At 43.2% G+C, this 24,146-nt stretch overlaps 2 protein-coding genes across 8 annotated transcripts; one reads left to right on the plus strand and one right to left on the minus strand.

The window, feature by feature from the left end:
• Positions 1–81: 81 nt before the first annotated feature.
• On the plus strand, positions 82–15,949 carry mmp28 (matrix metallopeptidase 28). 6 transcript variants are annotated; one of them, XM_080889889.1, is made up of 8 exons: positions 82–466; positions 2,633–2,692; positions 3,373–3,563; positions 9,585–9,806; positions 10,251–10,496; positions 13,520–13,669; positions 14,046–14,213; positions 14,816–15,949. In XM_080889889.1, exons 1-8 carry the CDS (start codon positions 288–290, stop codon positions 15,232–15,234), a joined length of 1,635 nt encoding a protein of 544 aa, XP_080746015.1. In that variant the 5' UTR covers positions 82–287; the 3' UTR covers positions 15,235–15,949. The 6 variants fall into 6 exon arrangements, with proteins under 6 accessions (XP_080746015.1, XP_080746016.1, XP_080746017.1 ...); XM_080889890.1 differs by having other exon boundaries at positions 14,840–15,949; XM_080889891.1 differs by having other exon boundaries at positions 82–407; positions 2,633–2,709.
• A 144-nt stretch (positions 15,950–16,093) lies between these two features.
• Positions 16,094–22,814, minus strand: fam124b (family with sequence similarity 124B). Of its 2 annotated transcripts, none has more exons than XM_080889888.1 (7): positions 22,364–22,814; positions 21,942–21,973; positions 20,833–21,042; positions 20,096–20,491; positions 19,705–19,901; positions 18,559–18,715; positions 16,094–17,658 (listed from the first exon to the last, which is right to left on the minus strand). In XM_080889888.1, the coding sequence occupies exons 1-7, from the start codon at positions 22,399–22,401 to the stop codon at positions 17,078–17,080; spliced, it is 1,611 nt and encodes a 536-aa protein (XP_080746014.1). In that variant the 5' UTR covers positions 22,402–22,814; the 3' UTR covers positions 16,094–17,077. The 2 variants fall into 2 exon arrangements, with proteins under 2 accessions (XP_080746014.1, XP_080746013.1); XM_080889887.1 differs by having other exon boundaries at positions 22,368–22,811.
• Positions 22,815–24,146: the final 1,332 nt, after the last annotated feature.

Raw genomic sequence — 24,146 nt, forward strand, 5'->3', positions numbered from 1 at the left:
AAAGAAACTGCAAACTGCATGTGATTCATATCTTTAAAATTGGTTGTGTGCAGCAGGGGAGACGCTGCCGTGCCCTGCTGATTTGGATTTTTTTGCCCTGCAGTAAAGGGGCAGACGAGGGGCGGTGCTGACACTCCTCCTCTCCCTTTAATCCTCCAGCTGTGAATAACCTCCGTCAGTCCTCACAGTAATGGAGAAGTCTTGGGATCACTTGAGTGTCCTCGGATAGTAAATTTAATCATGGAGGTTGTGAAGGGAGCAGGGCGCTGACTGCGGTTCTCCCCGCGATGAGCCGCCGAGCTCCGGGCCTGTGTGAGCGGGGCGTTAGGAGACTCTGGTTCCTGGCTGTAACGGCGCTCATCACCGCTCAGACTACCGCAGGATCACCGCTGCTCCTGGACCCGGAGGTACTGCTGTCAAAACTCATTTCACAGAGACTCAAAGACCTCTGTTACAAACATTTCTGGTAAGCAGGCGAATTAAAGTGACCCACATTTAAAACTACGCTGTGGGCACTGCGAAGTTATCCTACCGGGGAAATAGTTTTATCGGCTTTACACCGAAACTTTGACACAGTGAATTTATTTGGTGGTTATAATAAAATAACATTAACAGCTCACAGCAGTAATCAAATAAGATGATTTTACAGTTGTTTCAGACGAAAAGGTACATGTCTGTCTAAACGTATTTCTGTAAAAACATTAAATATTCGTAATGGCTGTTTTGTTTTTCATTTACAACCAACAATTTAAAACGCAACTCCCTGCTGTCTCTATAATAGCGCTTTCCTGTTTTGTCGCCATTATAAAATGTGCAAACTTTTTAATAACGGGAATTATTACAGCTGGACAATGTTGTTATAGTTAACTAAAAATGGACGTAAAAAGCTGTCAAAACAAAGTCAAAATTATAGATTAACTTTAGTATTTAAGTTGGTGAAATGTATTAACATGCCTGATGAGGCTTTGATGTCTACAGTGCTGTACCATACTGCAACTTAAGAGCTATACCGATATAGATCCAATACCATGTAAAACAGTCCCAGTATTGCCGATAACATACATTTAACCTAGATTATGAACCGAGAACAAAGATTTCGAGTCGTTGCGGGGTTTTCTTATAGCTGTACTGATTTTCCCCCAAATCTTGCATCTTGGCATGTGCCCTCCATACAACAATAGTTTAAAAAGACTAAAGCTAACAATTAAACTAAAAAAAAAAAAACTAAGCTGAAATGAGCAACCCCACTCAAAACAGATTTAAAAACAAAGAGTCTTTATATATCCTATATTCATTCAGGAAAGGTTACACGTACTGTGATGTAATGTTAAAGTCTACTGCATAAAGACAAGGAGATCTGACCCATTCATAAAGAAAGATAAACGAGTTTCGCCTCTCTGTGGTTCAGACTGCACCGCTCTAATCTGACAGCTCCCTTTGCTGGCTGTCCAAAGACTACACGCTTTCCTCATCTGGTTTCACCAGCTATGCTTTCATTCTTACATTAAACAAAGCCCTGTGGCATTTTCAGAAACATTATTATTATTATTATTTTGTTGTTGCACATTCCTGTTGCTGAAACGCATCTGTCATCTCCTCAGTTTTAATTTCCGCCCCGTCACATCTGTAATCGCACTCTGAGCGGTGCCTGCTGCTGTTGTCTGAACATGAAGGGGCTGTAATATTAAACTATGAACCAGCCTCACAGAATAATGCAACACCTGTTGGCGTGTACCCTGTGGGTTCATGTTAAAGCACTTTATAGGTATTACACCGGAGCTTTCCGTGACTTGCATGTTTACATGGAATTCTTGCAAAATTATAACTTGGGAGTTTCAGGGGCCCCCGGGGGGCTTCTTTGTCTTATGGGTGGTCTGCGCACTCATAACCATGTACATGGTAAAATAATGCAGAAGTCTTGCAAACTCATGGGGATGTGTGGTTACTACGCTATGTTCTTATTAGAAATATGTCGTGTGACAGCACTGGTTTTTGAAAACAGTAGCATTTTGTAATAATAAGATAAGATAAGATAAGATAGAACTTTATTAATCCCTCGGGTGGGTTCCTCTGGGAAATTCGACTTCCAAAAAAAGCACAGCAACGACCAAAGTTACAGTTACAGAACTGTTATATATATACACACACACACACACACACACACACACACACACACACACACACACACACACACACATATATAAATACAGAGACAAATATAAATAAAATATACAAAGGGGATAAATAGAATAAATAGGAATAAAAAATAAAAATACAAGTGAATTGCACATTTCAAGTATTGAGTCTATTGCACTGTTGACTATTTACAAAAAGTATTGCACAAGGTATTGTACAGTGAGGTGCAGAGGCACTACAGCTTAGTTGTTCCCCCCTCATAATGTCACACCATTAAGCATTAGTAAGGTATTAGTAAGTGCTTAATTAATTATTTGTATGTCATTACTCCTCTTTAGTATGTCGTTTTTAAAAACACGTATGGTTATCCATCTGTCCACTGTCACACCTTGTACAGCTATCACTGCTAGTAAAAATCATAGTCATAACCATCACCATTTTTGTTCTGCTGCTTCTCTTGGAGTTTAATTATTAACAGGTACGACTTCCGTTGTAGGACTTTCTGGAAAAGTATGGCTACCTCCATCATGACTACCACATCCACAATGCGGCTGAGGTACAGTCTGCAGTCCGGTAGGTCCATTTGCACACATTTCTACCTCTAGGCATTGCGTGTTCATCACAGGGAGGGGTGAGCTCGGTGTGGTACAAGCCTCAGGGCTGAACGTCTGTGCAGGGCAGTAAAACACACCCTCATCTCCGCATTGGGAAACCTCTCCTGAACCCTCCCTGAACCATCCAGGAATTTCAGGAACCTCGCCCTCTGGCCCGTCTGCTCACTGTACTATAATGGGAACTGATTAAAACTCCTTCATCTTGGACTGAATGATGTGTTCGTAAACTCTGTGCAGTTTTTATGTATCTAAATGCTCATCTCTACTCAATGTATGCAGGCTCTGGTATATAAAGGACATAAAGGTTGGGGATAAGGCTACATTTTTGATGTTATCAGCCTTAACAGCTCTTCTGCTTTCCATCCATTGATGTGGGAAACCTAGCTTCATGATGCTGATGTACTTTTGAGTTATATGTATCTGTAACTCGCCTGAATCCAGGAACAGTCCAAGTGCCTGGCTGAAAGCTCTCGTGCAAATCTTTAATAGCTCCTCTCAGAAACACAGAAGTGCATCAGATCATTAAATCTCTATGCAGCAAAGATCTATCACCTTTTGCAGCCCTTTTGGCTCACACACTAGAGAGACTCTAAGTGTTTTGTCTCTCTCTGTCTCTCCGCAGAGAATTCCAGTGGTTGTCCCGTCTGCCCATCACAGGCAAACTTGACAGCGCCACCCTGCTGCGGATGGCAGAGCCTCGCTGTGGGGTGTCGGACGAGGGCAGCCAGCAGATCTGGGCTCAGAGAGTGAACTTCATCTTTACTGGACAGAGACCGCCGCAGCAGCTGCGCAGGAGACGCTCCACTGCAGAAGGTATAGTTTTACTTAATTTATATGCGTGCATGTGCAAAGTGAGCCTGACTGACATGAGAGCCAGTGTTTCATTCCCTGCCTTTTTATGTAGCGCCTTTGTTTGCCCCATTGTGGTCTGAAAGAACCAACAGTTAACTGGGAGGGTCCGCCGTCATAAACTGAAGCACTAAGCGTTGTAATTAAAGCTGGTGGAGTGTCTGATGGTGCACACGTCAGCCCTGAGTGATTCTTATTATTTAGTTACACAAGCCCATGTGTCTTTCATGTCATGTTTGCTGGGTAAAAACTTCAACTTTAGTCTCCACTTTGTCTTTAGTTACTGGGATTATGCTTCTCTCTCTCATCTCCTAAAGTCCTTCACATCTCACTATGTGTTCTTCAGTTTAGATAAAGGTTTGGGGGAATGGGCTCGTCCAAACACATATACCCCTGCAACCTCACTTCCAGTTTCTCCTAGAGGTAAATCTGTTCCATCCAAACCTACATACCAAAATCTAAAAACCAGAGGATTAAAAGAGGTTCGCCTTTCCAGTCTTTCAGTGTTTTATGTTGTTAGAATATCCTTGATGGGAACAAGAGAAGGAGACACTGAACATAGCACAACTTTGCTGATACCGATACTTTTAATGTAATTGTATTCAAGGCGTACCCTTTCATTACCAAAAAAGATTTAACACAATTTAATTGGCTACATACTGAATTTGAAACTATGAACTTACATTCTAGAAACAATGCATTGATCCTTCTCTAGTATTGATCGGATACTAATAATTGCATTGGTACTGACACTATCGATATTTAAATCAATATTTGAATTGATCCGCCCACTAATCTTGAAGTTGCTGCCATCCAGGGCCGCTCTACAGATTTCGATGAGACCTGTAAACGCCCTTTTTTGTACGTCTTCGTGTTTTTCATTCTCGCTGTCTCTCCTCAGTGCTGCTGTTCGTCACATCTCCTTTGTGAATGAACAGCAGCAGCAGGCCGACGACAGCACCAGAAGCCCCAGCAATGTTTCCCACTCCCTCTCTCTGTGCTTGTGCCTCCAGCCTCATGATGTGTGAAGCCTCTGCATTCCTCAGTGTCACTGACGAGGTTGGCTAATGTTCGGGGAATGCAGCGGCGGCTGATGTTTGCCGCTGCCTCTTCGTGTCAGTACCTGACACGTTCCCTCTGGTACACACATCCATAACTGACTGACTGGATCATGTTGTTTGCCACCTATCTCAGTGGCCAGCTGCTTGTATGGATCTGAGCCTGCTCTTTAAGAACCCAGACTTGTCTCATATGACAGGCGGCAGTGTTATTAAACAGGCGGCAGATACTTTTACACCCTCGGGTCAAACCTCTTACTGATCTGGCTTCATGCATCCACTGATGTATTGTAGCAATAATAGCTTAATTGTGAATAACGGCGTTCTGCTCGTGCGGTGCCACCACCTCTAACTCAAACATTATGCCGCTTTATGCGATAGAAACGGCAGATATGTTTCTGCTTGCAGCTTCACGAGTGTTTGCTCAAGGAGGTTTGTGTTTGGATCAGACTCTTGGTCTGAACAGAGTCCTGTGAAAACATGCGTGTAGTAATAATGAGGCCTCAGGTATGTACAGTGTTGGCTGGCAGTTGTTCCACTTTAACACGGAGAGTAATATCTCAACATGTACTCAACACATGGCAGGAAATACTGTACAGAGACATCTGTGGCTGCAGATAAGCCCAAAAATGTTGGTGATCTCTTTTGATCAATAATGTGACCTAAAGTTTTTACCTACCCTGTTTAATAGTTCAAGTCTGGCATTTTTTATATCCTTGTTTATTTATGTGTAACTTTGCTGATCCTCCGTTTTTTCCTCCCTCCTTCTGGTTACGTGTGTTGGATGGATTGCAGCTATGGTCATAAGTTTACATGCGCTCATCATGAGCATGAATGTCATGGTAACTGAGGTCTTTTAAGGATTTCTCTGAACTGTTGAATGATTGTACATCTTTAATAAGTTACATAGGTTTTAACTTCTAACAGAATCAGCTTTTAAACTTAGTCCACAAACTTTCAAATACCAGCTTTGGGGAGGCCATTCCAAAAGCTCAGTGTTAGCTCAGTGATCCACACAAAATTGTGATCATTTTCATGTTTGTGTCCATGTTTCAACCATCCAGCTGATTTGAGGTGATGTTGAAGAATTTGGAGGAAATCCTCCTCTTTCATTATTCCATTCACTTTATGCAATGTACCAGCACGACTTGCAGCAAAACAGCCCCCGAGCACGGGGCTACCACCACCATGCTTGACAGCACGTATAGTTTTTGTAGGTTTGAAAGCCTCCAAACATAAATCTTGTCAATCTGGCCAAATAGCTTGAAGGGAGGAGCTTCTTTCTTCATTGGCACCCTCTCACTCCACGGTGATGAAAAACTCGCTTCTCTGTGGACAGTGATGCCGGTGTTCCTGCAGTTTCCAGTTCATATCAGGCTTGAGGCTTACCATTCTGTGAAGCAGGCGATCCATGACTTAAAGCTAACCCTTAATGCTGTTTGAGCTGTTTGACCTTGACAGCTGACTGTGGCTGCTAAACGAAGCCGTGCGACTGCAGCAGCGTGGGTGAGTCAGACGAGCTGCCTGCTCGTTCACTCTCACCTGTGGTGTGATGTGATTTTTGTTTATCAGCTTCTGAGCTTCCTGGAAACTGAAAACAGACCTTGACTTGTGGTTGTTCCCACTGATATTTACAGAACTGACTTTCCACCAGCTTGTCTAAGATAAGCTATTTAAGTGCATGACGTGTGTGTGTATTTTTCTGAGGTGTGCCTCCGTGGATCCATGCCATGAAGTGTAGACGCTTAAACAATGAATGGGCATTTTTGCACATTTTTGGTAACATTTCAATAATTTCATTTTTAAATAATTAGATCGAAGTTTTCAGTTCAGTCAAAGATTCACTGATTCCAGCAAACAGTTGGTTTCTTTTGCAACGTTCCCTATTTTCATATGCATGAATGGCTTTATAGGTATCTGAGGCCCGAGAGAGACCCACAAACAAGCAGCAGGTGAAGGTGTCTGCAATAAGGCCTGGCAGAGCATCTCAAGAGAGGGAGTACGGTATCATCCAATTAGAGCACTTTAGCTTACCTGTGGCTCCCAGGATATTTAAAACAAGCCTTCAGCTTTCAGGCCCCTCTTCTGTGGAGCCAGCTCCCAGTTTGGATTCAGGAGACAGACACTATCTCTACTTTTAAGATTAAGCTTAAAAGTTTCTTTTTGATAATATTTATAGTTAGGCCTGGATCCAGTGACCCCGAATCCTCTCCTGATTATGCTGCCTGGGCTTCTTCTTCACTCACTTCCTTTCACTCTCTGACTCCTGTTAAAAGGGAGTTTTTCCTCCTCACTGTCGCCAAGTGCTTGCTCATAGGAGGTGTAGTCTGAGTATTGGGGGTTTCTCTCTTTCATTGTAGAGTCCTAAAGCACACTGAGGAAACTATTGTCCTTATTTGATGTAAATAAAACTGAATTGAAACAAATTTTGGATTTTAGACCACGGCCTGGACAAAATAACCCATGAGACGTGAATGAAATCTTGTACATCGCGTCGGGTCTTTTTTGGCCTCGCCCGTTGGCTTTGTTGTCAGCGGCATCTCTTGCCTGCATTTGTCGCACAGCCTTCTTAACACCAGCAACAAACAGAATCTCCCCGAACCTCCACAACCAATAACTTTAGCTATCAGATGATCTAAGTCACTTCCTAATGTCTGTGATAGCACGGCCTCCCCTACACTGCCGCTATAGAGGGCATCATAATTGCTTCCATAAGGGAAGTCTTGGAATGTCTTGTGTGTATCGGACTTCCTGGCTTCTCTGCCGTCCTCTGGGACCTCTTACTCCGCGGCGGTCTGAGATGGAGAGTAGGCGCCTGAGCTCTGCTGAGAATACACATCTACACACATGATGCGGTAACAGGCCTAATGTGTGCAGTTCATCTTGGAATGAGAGGTGGAGCAGGGATGGGAACATGTTTGAGTATCTCACAGTCTCAAATCATACTAATCAGACTTCTAGAGGATTGCAGCAAATGATCACTTTATTTTGAATCAGATTTTTTTTGTGGTGTTTGAGCCTCCATGTGCTTCCACTCTTACAGCGTCATATCTGTGTAAACTGTTGCAACAAAAAGGACAAGCATGAAGTTCTTACAAGAGTCAAGCTGCTGCCGAAGCACAACTTCTGTTTGTGTGTTTACTCACACAGCTTACACACTGATGTCACTGCCAAAACCATGTCTTAATGGCTCCAGATTTCCAGATATTTTCCAGTCTCCAGGGTGCTGTTGCGGTCTCTCGGCCATTCACAGTATGCAGAACATGCTTCTCGTATATTTCTCCCATATTCTGTTTGCAATGCGTTATTTAAACAAGCACAAATGGCATCAAAAGCACTCAGAGTCTGTCCTCCGTTGTAGCGGCCTCAGGCAGCGTGAGGCTTTAAGACGGAGCAGTAGTGTGTAACGTGAGCAAACCTCCCGCTCACATTTGGCCGTCTTTTAAAAAAATATTTTGACAACTTTGGAAAATAAGTTTGATTTATGTGGACGCTTAAGCGTCAGCTCTCCAAGTATGTGTAAATCAGCCGAGCCCCAAAGTGAAGACTGAATGGAGAAGAATCACTTCTTGCAAGGTTTAAGTGTCAATTCGTCGCCCAGGTGTGCAAAGTTTATTTCAGTCCAGTGTTCTTGTTTTGGCTAAAACCCCTTTGACAAAATCAGCGTTGAGGCTCATTTGAGCAAAGTCTGTGCAGTTTCATAAAGCTCTCATTTAAAAGTGCTCTGTAAGTCAGCGACAGCCTCTCCAGCTGCCTCTTTCTGAAGGTTCATATTATCTGCTGATTGTTTCCTGCAGGCAGTCCCTTTTTGTCTGTTAGGGCTGTTGAGCTGCTTGTGTGTGTCTGCTTTGTCTCCAGACTCTTTTACTGTGTGATCCTGTGTATGTGTGCGAACAAATTGGAGTCTTGTAAATTAATGAAAGGCTGAGCATGAATCCCCCATTCCTTCGATCCACGAACAAATGATGTGACTGTGAAGTTTGCGACACGTGTAATTATAACTAAGCCAAGAAACTACAGACACATGGTGAAGTAAACTGTTTGGTGAAGCATGCAGTCAGAGTGCGTGTTAGTTTACCCAGCTGGAAGCTTGCATGGTTAACATCCTATCATTCTGGCTCAGTTGGCTGGATTTGTCACAGTTGAGGATGGGATATCAGGCATTCAGAACTATAAAACAATTCAATTCAATTCCATCACCCCAATAAAGCATATCCCTCTAAGACTGCCGGTTTACTTGTGGTTGCTAGAGGATTTAAAAGTAGAATGGGAGGCAGAGCCTTCAGCTTTCAGGCCTCTTTCAGTCCCAGTTTGGGTTCAGGAGACACATACCCTTTCTACTTTCAATATTAGACTTAAAACTTTCCTTGAGGTGACCCTCAATCCTTCCTTAATTATGCTGGTTATTTAAGGTGTAAATCCACAGCTACATCAATGGCTTATAATAAGGACACAATAGTAATAATTTAACAATTTCCAATGGGATTAGCTCTCTAAAAGTTCAACTAGTTTAAAATAGCAGACTATCCAGCAAATATGGAAAGAAAGAAAACAGCCACATTAGTCGAATGAAACAAATCAGGGATTGTTTTGACATCTTATAAAGACGGTCAATTCTCTTTGAAAAGATAATTTAGTTTAACATATATGAGAAAATCAGCATGACTGAGCACTTTTTATGCTCTTATTCTCGTTTAGTTAGCATCTTTACCCATGTACCTGTCTGAGGGCTAACTGTGTTATTGAGTTTTAGCCAGTATTACTTTTTATATTCTTTGATAATTGCTTTAAACTAAGCCTTGCTCCGAATAACACTGCTGGCTGTTTTTTGGTTGGAGCTCATCTGCTGATGCACCGGCTGATATGAACCAGACTGGGAGTTTCATAGTGTCTCATTTCTGCTTCTCTCTGTCTGGCCGTTCTCCAGTTGACAAGTGGTACAAGCGCCACCTGACCTACCAGATCGTGAACTGGCCTCAGCACCTGTCGCTGGGCTCTGTCCGGCTGGCTGTGCGTGCTGCCTTCCAGCTGTGGAGCAACGTGTCGGGCCTGGTCTTCCAGGAGGTCCCTGGTGGACCTGCAGACATCCGGCTGGCCTTTTATGAAGGAGACCACAACGACGGGGCCAGCAACGCTTTTGACGGACCAGGTCAGGGTCACAACACATCGATCTATTTCATCTTCATTTATATTTACAAGGACTTGTTTAAGAAGAAAAGATATTTAACTTCCTTAAATTCTCCTTACACGTACTGGCAGATTAATTTCATTAGTTAGGTGTGAATAGTAATGAGATTACTGGGAATATTTGGGCTTAAGTCCCACAAAATCACAAGTTTACATTTAAGTAGAACATGTAAACTCATTAAGATCCTTTGATCTGACTCAGCAAATTAGAAAATTCAGAAATATTAGAATTTCTGAATTTAAAGAGCACTTTAATGCAACTTTTTTCTCTACACTGTGTGTTATTTGTAACCTGAAAGCTCCCAGTCTCAAAATGGAAAGAACGGCTGTTCAGAGTCTTTAACGACCTCTTTAATACATGAAGCAGCACCATCCTGCAAGTCCTCAAGTCCTTTTTCTCATTCAGGGGGAACTCTGGCTCACGCCTTCCTGCCTCGCCGAGGCGAAGCCCACTTCGACATGGCGGAGAGGTGGACGCTAAACGGGCACAAGGGCCACAACCTTTTTATGGTGACCGCCCACGAGATCGGACACACTCTGGGCCTGGAGCACTCCCCCGTTCGTCACGCTCTGATGTCGCCGTACTACAGGAAGCTCGGCCGCGGGCTGGTTCTGAGCTGGGACGACATTATTGCCGTGCAGCAGCTGTACGGTGAGAACATGGTGCTTGGTTTATGGTAACAATTTAAAATGTTAAATAAGTTTAAACTTAGTTGCATCCCTTTACATAAAACTAACACAGCATTTCATAAAGAGAAAATCATACCAACAGTCAGACATGGTGGTGGTAGTGTGATGATCTGGGGATGCTTTGATGAACTGTGCATGCACAGTCTGATTGTCTGTTCTATTGCCCTCCAAATTGGGAGCTGTAGCACCGAGCTGTGAAAAAGGCCAGCAGGCCACTACAGCTCCAAACACTGACGGTGACTGAGTAGAGCAGCAAAGCCAAAACTTAATTTCTTACATTTCTTGTTTGCAGTCACTCGAAGTTTCTGCGTGTTCTTGGCAAAAGAAATATGCACAACACATCACAATCTAATCTTGAGTTTATCTTTAGCAGCAGGAGGAGTTTGTTCAGCCTGACAGCCTCTTAGCTGCTGCTGTGGGAGTGTTTATAGGGAGGGCAGCGGAGGTGGTGTGAGTGTCAAAACAACACACTCAGCAGCCTGTTTGTGTATTATTATTATTATTAGCATTGCAGTTATGCACACTGTATTTACCTGCTGTGATAGATTACTGTTGTGGTTGTGCAATGTGGGAGCATCACCCTGGACTTCTTGAATGACGGCTATAAGAGTTTCTGTTTACTGCAAGTTTGTTGTCCCTCCTGGCATGTGTGAGGCAGGTTTCCACATGTGCCGCTCTGCACACTTCTTTTATTGCTTGTTTTGGGGGGTTTTCTGCTGCTGCTTGGAAAATGATTTCTCCACAACAGCTGCGCAACAATACGTCTTAAACCATTTTTGCATTGCCAGCAGCTCTTTAGCCGTGACTGTGTGACGTTTTGAAGATGCATGAGGAGCTTCCTGCGCTCTGGCCCGGCCTCTCAGGTGTACGGCAGCTGCACAGAGAAAAACAAGACACTGTGCAGGAATGCTTGCGTGGCTGCAGGACAAGCACACAGCTCTGAACCTGAGATCAGCAGAAGTTTGCAGGCAGACCACGTCCAGCTGCCTCTCCTTTTATTTAATAAGTGAGGAGTTCCATCTGCTCTGCCTCTGAAATATTCTGTCTTCACCATCCTAAAGTGGCCCTTCACTCCCGCTGTGTCGGCCGAACAGAGAGACACACATCTTTATTTCAGTTACATTCAGGACCTAAAGCAATTTGACCATAGATTGAATTAAATGGCAGCAATTATAGCAGATAATTACCTTTAGTTGGTCGTTAAGCTGTATGTGCTTTTGTTTTTAGGGAAACTTGAACTTTGGGTGGCCACTTATCAGCAGACCTTACACAAAGACCTCAAGACAACTCTCCAATAGCTTTTTTTTTTTTTTGCTTCAGGGAAAATTACCCAGGATTCCTTAACGGGCACTCAATTGAAGCTTGGTCTGCTTTTTCTCCTTTATTCCTATCAACCTGTGGCAGTAATATGTGCACACTGCAGCTGCTCCCACGTAAACGTCAAGCGACTTCAAAACTGACAAGACTGCTGATGCTCGGAAAATGTTACATCTGCTTAAACATATAAGCTTTAAGGAGAATATGTGAATGTGAGTGTGTGTGTGTGTGTGTGTGGGTGTGAATCATTCCTGGCACTGCAATCTGATAAGGAGCACATGTGAGCAGACTGGATATGTCAGAGAGCGAACATAGATTTGGTGTTTCTGCCTTTGAATACGGTGCCGTGTGCACTGTGACGGAGACATCAAACACAACAACTTTGACTTGAAGTGGACTTTTTATGCTTTTCCTTCTTTGTTATATATACTGTTACAATGCTGGTTGCTCATATTAAATATAGCCAGTTTGAAATAATGAAGTCAACGCAAGCTTACCGGCTACTTTGTAAGATGCACCTGCTTAACCGCTTGTTAATGTAAATATCTAATCAGCCAACCACAAGGTAGTGGCTCAGTGCATTTAGACATGTAGATGTGTAAACTAAGGGAGCATCAGAATGAGGAAGAAAGATCATGAAAGTGTCTTAAATGGTCTGATTATTTTGAGCTGGTCTGCTGCTGACACTTTACAACACAAACATCTCAGTGGCGGAAAGGGCGTGTGGCCTTAAAGGGACAGCAGCTTGTAAAACAGTTACAGAAATATGTAACTAGTGCAGAATGTAATGCAATAACCTCAAACATGCTCCCGAATATGAAGCTCAGCAGTATAAAGTTAAATATTATTCACATCCAGGCCTATATGACATTAATTTTAGGATTTATAGCTTTAATATTTCAGTTTAGTTGCCACTTTGGTGCCATTTCATATCTAAATATCTCTTCCACTTCTGATGAATGTGGCAGAGTGCGAGGAGGGAGTTTGTGTGTTTGGATGAAGTCATCTCTGCTCCTACATGCTCACAATGAGCTTTTGGATACCACTGCGGTGTGCACAGTAGAGCTATCTTTCCTGCCTTCTTCCTCCTGTTCTTGGGTGTGCTGATTTTATCCATCTTCCTACAAAAATGTTTGTTGAGCTCCTTGCAAACAAAGTGGCTGTAATCACATCTGAAGCGCTATCATTTACTCTTCAGTTGAGCTCAATGTGTTGTGCCCCCCTCCTCCCCTTTTTTTCTCCTTTATTCTTTTCATGTGCGCACTGCGAGGGTACCCGGGCCAATAACAATAGGACGGCTCTGATTTTGGTAGTTAAAAAATGTTAAAGGTTCGAGCCCGTGCTCTATCTACAGTCTGTTGTTTATTTCCTGTGCACTGGAATGTCATCCATCAGTATACATCAACCCAGCCACATCCTGTAAAGGACAATTTAAATGTTAACATTCTCCAAGTCCTGTTTAAGAAGAAATCTCCACAGTTTGTGTTCCCATTCGTTCCTGATCTAATTTAGTAAACAGTTAAATTGCTGTTTGGGATGCATGAGAAATCGGACCGATCTGTAATGTAAAGTTTGTCCGGTCAGCCAACGAGAACAGTTAACAATAAACTCCAGCTCTTCCTCTTCATTGTTTTATGGCTTTGCTTCCTTTATTTTTTGTGCCTTTAGGTAAACCATTAGGCGATCGCCCGGTGAGGTTGCCGGGTCAGGTTTTGCACGCTGCGCTGCAGGAGTGGGAGTTCTCAGAGCTTCAAAGCAGACACGACACCCCGGGACAGCCTCTCTACTGCCAGGGCGTCTTTGATGCCATCACTATGGGTGAGGTCCGAATAAATGAAATCTTATCAGAAAACAACATTCAGCCACAACTCTTGTAGAAGAAGCTGAAGAACAATAATAAACCCTGTAGCAGGAACAGTGGATATTCCTGTTTTCATATTTATTTCTATAACAAAAGGACAAAGCTGCTGATAAATACTCGCTTTCCTGTATTTCAAAATCATTTTATAGTTAAGCAAAACAGGAAAGAAAGTTTAAGCCACCCATGTGTTCTCATGATACCTGAGAAAAGAGCGAGAACAGTGAGATGCTGTAATTTCCAGACTTTTAGCTTTGTTCAGGGCTCAGAAACTGTTCCCAGCATGCTCTGTGCAAGAATGAGAGACATATACACGTATATTCATCTCTTTTCCAGACCAAAATAAGACAGTGCTGGTGATTCGTGGCAGCGTATACTGGACTGTACCGGCTGAAGGGCGCGTAAGTGGCCCGCTGCCTCTCCGTCAGCGCTGGCCCGACCTCCCTCCGGCTATCGAGGCCACTGCCTTCTCTCCGCTGGACTCGAAGTGGTATTTTTTCAAAGGTACTGCCTCATTGAGCACATTAATGGGACTCACACCTCCTTTTTAAGGCATTTCCTAAACTGCTAGCCAACTTCACGCATCTGTTAAAACTCCCAAAATAGATCCTCTCGTGCCTTTTAAAATAGCAAAGTGCTGCTTAAAGGCTGAATACAGCAGTGAGGCTCCAGCTGCGGTTTTAATAGTCTTCTCTTTGTGCTAAAGGCTACAAAAATTTGTCTGAAGATAGTGCCAAAATGTTCCACTAAATGCCAAATACCTGACAAGACTGTCTTATCTGCCGAATGCAAACAGTTTTATGCAAAGCTCAGATGCTCTGCTGCATTATTAATCTCCATAAATCATAATCACAAATTTTTTAAATTAAGAAAACCGCCCAAAACACTTGTACATACTGTGTGTACTTTCTGTATTTAGTCAAAGTTATGCTTAGTTTTAAAGAACATATTGCGTTTCGGTAAAGTTATTTCATCTCTTAAAAGGCCCGGTGTCCTGAGTTTTTTGCTAAATGTCATCAGATGCTGTATTGTTTGTGCAGCACTGGTGAAATAGAGGTTTTATTTTATTCTACTCTTCGTGAGCATAAGGTTTGGTGTCATTTCAGTGTCTCTTGCCTCCTGCTGTGCAGGGAAGCGGATCTGGCGCTACACGGGCAGCACGCTTGACCCCGGCTTCCCCAGGAAGAGCAGCGAGCTAGGACTGCCTCGTCACCCTGACAGTGCCTTCTACTATGCTCCTCTGGGTCACATGGTCCTCTTCAAGGGCTCCCGTTACTCCGTACTCAACCTTAAAACCTTGCGTCAAGAGCCCTACTACCCACGCAAGCTGGCTGACTGGACTGGCGTGCCGCAGGGGACCAACGGGGTGCTGACCCGTCCAGATGGCCGCCTTTACTTCTTCAAAGAAAAGCGGTTCTGGAGGTTTGACCCAGTGAAGGTGCGAGTCACCAAAGAGGGCCACTGGGCCAAGGACCTGAGCTGGACCGGCTGCAGGAGTTCTCCTCAGAGCAACAACATCCTTTGACCAGCAGATGGCGCCGCAGGATTTAAAGTGCAATTTGTTGATGTATCGTAATACAGAGGAGCTACAGCTTCCCAGCACGTACAGTATTTACACTGCAGAGCGATTAGCATTATTGTGTATGGAAGTGTAATTACAGCCTCAACAGGACTGCACATCATCAGCAGCAGCAGTGTTTAAATTATAATGCTTACTCTGGAATGTGATGTTCAATCCCTCCTGATTGCTAGGGGCCCCAAATCAATCATGACAGAGTGTGAGAGCAGTGCAGGTGAGTCATCAATGGCGATGAAGTTTCAGGATGTCAGTGGGCCAGTTTGAACTCTTGACCACATCTGAAGAGCCAGAAAATCATTTCAGAGACCTGATTGATTCGGAGCAGCGTCTAGCTGCGTGTCAGAGGTAAAATAGTAACATTTGACTATTTCCATATCATTGCATTTTTAGTATCGGCTGGTGTTTTGAGTGAGTGCACTTGTTTCCAAATGCAGCGGTCTGATTGGTCAGCTTTCTGTATTTGAATCAGATAAATCGAGCTTGAGCCTAAAAAAATAAATGCTGCAAATTTTTCCTGCTAAATTACACGACCGGTGTGACCGGCTGCATCAAGAATGTTTTTAACGCACACAATCTGCATACAGATTTTGTGTGTTCTGTGTCTAAAGGCCGGTGTGTAAAGCAGCTGTAACTATCTGTGTTTCAACATTCAATGAAAGATGAAATTATGTCTGATCTGGATTTAAGAATTCAGCGTAGCAGTGTTATCAGCTGTGTGAATATGTCTGGGATACTTCAAGCATTCACTTCTCACCTCCTACTTCATCTGCCTGCCTGTATGTAAACACACACACACACAGAGCTGTGAGGGCGCAACGACATAGCCATTTTATTATTCCAATCATTTATCTTTTAACCTACATCACTGAACATGTTACACACTACTTGCGTACAATACTCGCTTTCTTCCAGTTACAATTATTTCCAGTAAACAGTTAAATGCTCTGACATCTTCGAGCTCCCCAGCTTGCCTACGGAGAGCAGCCCAGCGGGAAAAACTCTGACCTTATAATGCACAAGTGAAAAAACCCAGACTCCAATTAATCTGTTAGGTTAAACCGAGAAAGCCTTTTCAAAGGAAAAAAAGATTAAAGAAAAGTAAGAGACTAGTTTGACCTGAATAATTACATTTCTTATTCCGATTTCTTTTCCTCACTTAACATCTTTTGCCTTCAGAACAGCTGTAATGATCACAAACACTGTTTAAGTGATCATAAAAAATTCACTCAAGTTAACCTGTCCTTACTGTGACCTTTCAGTAATGAGCATTTCTGAGGTGTCAGGTCGACTAAAGGGAGATAATTCTTCATTGCTGTTATGTAGCCTGGTTTACTCCACTGCTTGTCCATTTTAACAAGAAAATTCTGGATCAATGATTATCTGAAGTTCCTTAAAACAAATGCTTTATATGCCACAAATCAGCTTTCTAATCACGACCAAGGGCAACATCAAAGACAGCCTTAACGCTGAGATCATCTTAATCTGTTCGAAGTTAATCAAAGAAAAAAAAAGTTGCCTAGCTGAGTGATGAGAAGAAGCCTAGTGTGCCTCACTTAAATACAAAACTGATTGCTATTCACTCGGCTACAACAGCTGCACAAATCATTAGCTGCACCTATGTATAAAACTAACTTAGACATTCATTGTATTACCTTTACCTGCGCTGTCTTGAAAAAACAAGACAAGTTAAACTAGTATCTGGATGTTACGTGTCAACTGCTGCAGTGCTCCGGTGTCCCTGTTATTTGTCTGTGATTATTACCACTGCTCGTGACATGGTGGTAGGAATTTAGATGAAGAACTCATCCAGCCGTTCCTCACAGTTCCTCACACGTGCCGGCTCAGCGGTAGTCCTGCTTTCTACCAGGGGCCTGTTGGAGGGGCTTTCCCTGGTCCTGCCTGCATCTGTTCCACCACCAGAGCCCCATGTCTCAGACGACCCCTGAAGGTGTGTGTGCGTTCCTTGCAAACAATCACTCAGCTCCTTGGCCAGCTCCTCGACAGCTGAAGCTCCAACTGTTGTGGGTCTCTGTGACTGGAGGGTCACCAAAAGGTCCAGAGAGGAGGAGCGAGTCATCGCTTTGACTGCTGGGTCTGGGCGAGGAGAGACAGCCGCTCCCGTGTCAACGTTGGTCTCCGGCTCCTCCTCGTCCTCTTCCAGAAGGAGATGGGAGAGAGAGTGGGTGATCGAGGGACGCAGCGGAGAGTCGGGGTGGTTGGAGGTTGAGAGTGGAGCAGGGCTGCTGCGCTGGGACGAGTAACAGGAGCTGCCAGGAGGAGTGCTACAGCAGCTTCCTGATCCCAGGCTCTCCGCTCCACCACTTCCTCCATAAAGATTTTCCAAGATGGGGTCGCTGCGCGGTCTCTGGGCTGGCAAAGAAACACCAAACAGAATTTAAAAATTAAAAATCGTACACTCAATGTACACAAACATGAAAACTATTTCTGCTTTGTGTTACTTTAAGCTGCCCCCGAAGTGTCTCAACCGTGACAGACCAATAAATACAATTTGATTTTATGACCAACTCTCTTGGAACATAAACGTGTGACAGATTCTATATTCAAGAACACAAACCCTCATCAGCTCTCTAACTGGCGATAAGCCTTAAAAAATATGAAGCTTTACATCATACATAAAACTCTCATAAATCTCGTGTTTCCCTCAGTCACTCAGTAAAACTGAAGGTTTTGAGCTCTCTTGCATAGACTCAATGCTCTTTACTCGTATCTAAGCTTGGCCATGCTGATGTGTGATGGCTCTAATCATGTTTTGTTTTTATTGTGAGAGGCCTCCTGCTGTAATGTTGTCTCTATCTTTATTCTTTTCACTTTGTGACATTTTTTTTAAAGGGCTATACAAAAAAAAAAAAAGTACTTACCTAAAAACTTTCTCCAAAAAAATATAACTATGTAACTTAACACTTTCTTTGAAAAAAAAAATCTGAACTGCTTCAAATAACTGCTTAGAAAAGAGACCACATGGCCAGTATAATTACTGGTAAACTTTTCTACTGATATTCATCTCCAATAAAAAGACTTTGCACTGTGCTGGAGGAAACATTTAGTATTTGAGTCATTATACGTACAAATGCTTTCTAAGTCAAAATGATCATTTAATACAACGGCAATTAGAGAGCGCCAGGGAATCATTATGAACGGAGAAGTCTTTGGGAGAGCGCTCAGTGAAGAAGTAATTTGGAGATATTTCTCCCTGTCTGTCAAGCTCCAGGCGATAAATCTCCCACTGAAAGATTGAACATCGCAGCTTACCGTGCCTGTGCGTTTGCCCGGACAGAGGAGAGGTAAGGCTGCAGGGTGAAAGGCTGTGTCCCGAGCTGCTGAGTTGAATTCCTCGAGGAGGCATGCTCGAGCCAGTCAGGGGGAAAGCACAGGTCAGAGGTCGCTGAGGTTGTGCCGGGGTTTTCACCTGCAGCACAGGACGACAGAAGAAATGGGATTATAACGTATACCAGGACTACATCCAAACATAACTTTATGTTTCTACTGTTTATCTCTGTTAGAATACAGGATGTAAACTCCTGTTGGAAGCCCCAGCCCATCTACACCTGAACAGATGTTCATCTCCCACCATGACAAACAGCGCAATACAACAGTTGGTTCAGTTATATTTACACTATGTTATTAGTTTCATAAAATAACGTTCACAGACTTGCATATAATTTGCATTAGATCCAAATCCTTATCTCAAACATATAAAAATTTCCTGTTTCATAAATCACACATTAGTAGCACATGGAACAAAGGTCTGGCCAGTTTCCCAGCATTCTGTGAGGTAATTAGTGGTTAAATCTCCCACACTTCAGCGTGTTTACTCTTGCAATGCAAGGCTGCGTCAATCTGCCATTCACACAATCCTCACGTTTAACATAAAGAGCGAGATTGACTATGTTGAGTTAACCTGGGGTCAACCCTCCAAAGTATAAGACAGTGTACAAGAGAGGTGAAGAAGAGAGTGTAGGCAGGGTGGAGTGGGTGGAGATGAGTGTCAGGAGTGATCTGTGACAAAAGGATAGCAGCAAGGGTGAAAGGGAGGTTTACAAGATGGTAGTGAGGCCTGCTATGGTGTAAGGTTTGGAGAAGGTTGTACTAATAAAAAGACAGGAGGCAGAGCTGGAGGCTTCTCTTATGGAAGAGAAATGAGTACATTAGAGGAACTGGTAACAAAGAGCATTTTAGACAAAGTTAAAGGGGGAAGGCTGAGACAGTCTGGACAATGTGTAGAGGAGGAATAGTGGATATACTGGACAAAGGATGGTGAAGACAGAGCTGGCAGGCTGGAGGTAAAGAGGAAGACAACTGAAAAGATTCATGGGGATGCTAGGGGTGAGAAGGAGACGGTGGATCCCGTGTGTCGAGCCGTGAGGAAGCAGAAAGAAGAAGATAACCCGCAGTTACCTGAAAGAGAACCTTGTTGCCGTCGAGGTCTTCAGTCTGCCAGCGTGTAGCGCTGATGGGGGTACACGGGTTTGGCAGCAGGGGAACCAGCTGGCCAATTTCTTCCACACTAAACTGTAGCACAGCAGAGCTGCATGGCTCCACCTGAACTCCTGGTGACAACTGCTTTAAAGCCAGCTGTAGGCAGAGCCCGGGCTCTGGATGCAGGGGAAATAAGGCAGGAGGAGACAGCAGGGGATAAGACACATTTTTAATATGACGTTTAAAAAAATTATTATTAAGAAATTTACAAAATTACAAAATTTGAAAGGAATAAATGTGTATGTAGTTTTAATTTGAGGAGTATAAAAACAATACTGCACAATCAAGAGCAAACACTCTAAAGCCTTACCCATATGCAGGGTGAACCAGCAGAATCCTGCCTTCTGCTCCTCTGCCTGTCGCTGCAGCACCGTCTCATAGAGCCGCACAGCATCCTCATAATTGTCATACGCACTGTACAGCGTCACACGTAGTATCTCACCCCCGCAGTGCACTGGTCGAACTCCCCACACCGGCATCCCCGCACCCAGGCTATAAAAGTCTCTGCTGGGCAGGAGGTAGGGCCGCAGCAGGGCATTGGAGGGCGAGCTGCTGGAAGTAATGTGGATCCCTCCGGTTCGGCTGCCACAACTCTCCGTGTGATGATAGTGCCAGGGAGGACGCTGGAAGAAGTCCAGCACTTTGAGGATTCGTTCCTCTCCGTAGGCCTCGTGCAGGAAGAAAGTGATGGCCAGAGACGGGTAGCCTGAAAGATGTCAACTTTTATTTTATTCATTCTAAGTGAAAACAGACATGGCTCTGGCAGGAGCTCATTGTGGGATGGCATGTTTACAACGGTTAAAGTGCAGCATTTGATGGGGGGGATGTTGACCTCAATGGCAATCTTAAATTTCTTTAAATATTTCTCATTTTCACATATGGAAGTTATCATTATAGCTGAATAATACACCTCCAAAGTGTGTAATAAGGTATAATGTATGGTTGAAACGTCCGTGCCAAAGAAACAGCTGAGATCCAAGTATATGTACTGTTACTACATACTGTGCTGAAATGCAGGACTACACACTGAAAACCCAGAATCCTTACCAGCCACGGGGCAGAGGCGGGGGTAAGTTCTGAATGGTGAGGCCCTCTCCGACACGTGGAAGATGCGTAGGCTCGGGCAGAGCCAGCACAGCAGGCGATCCAGGGTGTGTTGCAACAGCAGGGAGTCTCCGGGGTTAGCCAGCAGATGCAAGTGCATTAGCAGGAGCTGCTGCCGCCGCTGCTGTCTGACCCGCCTGCTCACGAGGTCGACTGATGTGACGCACAAAAAACACGAGGCACAGAGTGTACAAAGATATTTTAGACAAGGACATCATTAAACTAATTCAAAAATAAGTTTATCCCCCCAAAGGGAAGGAGTATTTATTCGGTTGGTTTGTCTGTCTACTATCCAGTTTTCATGATATCATTTAAAATTTTTGTGTGACGATAGAGATCATTTACTGCTCCATCTGATTACATTTTTTCAAGCCCACTGGACATAAATTTGGACTTTTAATCTTTTTAATTGTATCGTTTGTTTTACAACCTTTATAAATTCATGTTCAAGTAACAGATGAATAATACATTACAGAAAAAGTTCATATTCTTCTACTGCAGTAATGTCGTTTTTTATTGACAGTATGGCAGAGCCACAAATCCACACATGTAAAAAAACGGATTAAATTTTACTTATTTTTCATATATTAAGAAATCTGCGGGATTAAATATTTAGAGTCACTGGTCTGACCCACTTAAAATTAAATTGGGCTGTACTGCAGCCCACGAGGTAAGATACCATACCATACCATACCAACTTTATTTCTAAAGCAATTTAACATAAAACCAGAGTTTCACAAAGTGCTGTACATGTTAATAGCATACGTAAAGAAAATTAAAATGAGATACGATAAAATAAATAGATACAATAAATTGAAACATGTTAAAACAAATTGAGTCAACCCCTCTAATCAATGCCAAAGGCTTCAGCGAATAAATATGTTTTAAGAAGACTTTTAAATTCGGAGAGAGAAGAGGCCTGCCTAACATGCAAGGGCAGATCATTCCAGATGGTTTAGATTATTTGTGTTTTTGTCTTTATGAAGGTGCGAAAAGTAAGTTTGAGTGTTTTTTTTCCCCTCTTTTTACTGTGTGAGTCTAGGATTACTTACTGCCAGACGACGACATCCTGCTGCAGTCTGATCTGAAAACAAAAAAAGGCCACGAATTTAGTTTATTATTCATTCATATATTTGGGGAAACACAAAAAACTGTCTCCATCTTGTGGTGGTCGGTTTGGAAACGTTCCCTTTACTTTGGTCTCCATGACAACACTTTATCTGTTGTTAGCTAGCGTACAACTTAAAAGAATCACTAGAAAAAAACCGTAAAGATCACAGCAGCTGCCAAAAAGCCGATGTCGTAAAGTGCTAAAGGGTTAAATGAACGATAAAGTCATACTCTTCATAATTTAATGTCTGGAGCAAAAATAATTTCCATTGTGGCAACCGCTATAAAAAAGAAAAAGAAAAAAAAAGCGAAGCTGACTAGCTGAGGTTAGCCTCCGGAGCTAGCGCTGGGACCGTTGACTCACTCACTCGGCAGTATCAGCTCCGGAGTCCACGTTTTCATCGTCGGCTCTCTTCAACACCGCCGCTCGGCGCAACATGGTCCGGTCCACACTTTCACATCTGCGCCCATGCTCCGGCCAGTGAGTCTGAGCTGTGTTTACGGCAGACCACACTCGGGCTGAAAAGCATCCTGTTTGATTTCTTTCCGCAGGCTGCTCCCCCCCCCCCCCCCCTTCCAAAAAAATGGGACACTTGCTGGGACGCTGACGTCATATGGCACCCACACACCCTTAGTTTATCGTTTTAACTGTAAGGCTCGCTGGGTTTTTAAAAAAAGAAAAGAAAAGATAAAAAGGAGAGGTGGCCCGTTTGGAGTCTAGAAGGCTTGAGGGTGTACGTATGTTTGCGCAGAGCCCAAATCCCGGGCGAAAGGGACCAGCAGAGGTGGTGCTACTTTAAATCCAAAGCCGCCTCCTATAATAACAGAGCAGATGGCAAGCTCTAACAAAATGACAAGACAAAGGAGACGGTCCAGACGGCCTGGGCAGATTTAAAAGTGCAGGGGAGGCTCCAAAGACTAAGTTAAACACGTTGTTTGTTAAGACCTTCTTAAGACCATATGGAGAGCTTTAGAAAGGCACAGTTTGGACAATGTTATCAAGCAGTGCGAAGTGAAAAGCAGATAAAACCATCATTCAGTGAAAGACACAAGTTACACCAATATATTCAGAAGAAAACTAAACAAAAACACCAAAGCAACCCTGCAATCTTAACAAAGGTGTTAAATGTTGAATAACCAGGCATCGTGACATAATACAAGTATAACAAGAACATTCACTTGATTAATATCACCCTTTACTTGAATTTGGGCAGATATCCTAAATAGAAACGTTTCTAAAGCACAAAGTGCTGGGAAAACATTTTTAATATTTATTGTTGAACAGACTGGGGCTCTAATTCGAAGGCCAAGACTTGTGTTTTTGTCATTTACTGTTATTTCATTACTCATTGTATTTTCATTACTCAGTAGAAGTATTAAGAACACCTTTCAGTACAAAATAATATTATTTAACACCAGTACAAGCCACGGACCTGAAATAACTATACTCTGTTATAACTTTAGAGTTTTCTACACTCACCAGACATGTTATTAGGGACACCTGTTCAACTGCTCAGATAACAGCCAATGGTATCTACTTAGTGAATTAAGGCATGTACACATGGTCAAGACGATCTGCTGAAGTTCAAACTGAGCATCAGAATTAGGAAAAAAACATTATTTAAGTGACTTTGAATGTGGCACAACTGTTACTGTCAAACAGGCTGGTCTGAGTATTTCAGAAACTGCTGATCTTCTGGGATTTTCCACACAGAAGTGTCTCTCGGGTTTACAGAGAATGGTCCAAAAAAGAGCAAACATCCACTGAGAAGCAGTTCTCTGGGGGAAAATGCCTCGTTAGTGTCAGAGGAAAACGGCCAAACTGCTTTGAGCTGTTTGGAAGGTAAATGGTCTGGTTTTTATATACCACTTTTCTACTCTGAGTACTCGAACACCTCAAAGCAGATGGGCTACAGCAGCAGAAGACCACACTGGGATCCAGAGCTGTTGGTCAGAGGAGCCTCCATTTCTGCCTCAACATTTGGATGGTAGGGTCAGAATTTGGTGCAAACATTAAAAGCATGGATCCATTCTGCCCTGTATCAACGCTTCAGGCTGGTGTAATAGTGTAGTGGATATTTTCTTGGCACACTTTGGGCCCCTTAGTACCAACTGAACATTGTTTAAACAGCCTACCCGAGTATTGT

Source organism: Rhamphochromis sp. 'chilingali', assembly GCF_963969265.1.
Source record: "Rhamphochromis sp. 'chilingali' genome assembly, chromosome: 8".
Classification (NCBI taxonomy): Eukaryota; Metazoa; Chordata; class Actinopteri; order Cichliformes; family Cichlidae; genus Rhamphochromis; species Rhamphochromis sp. 'chilingali'.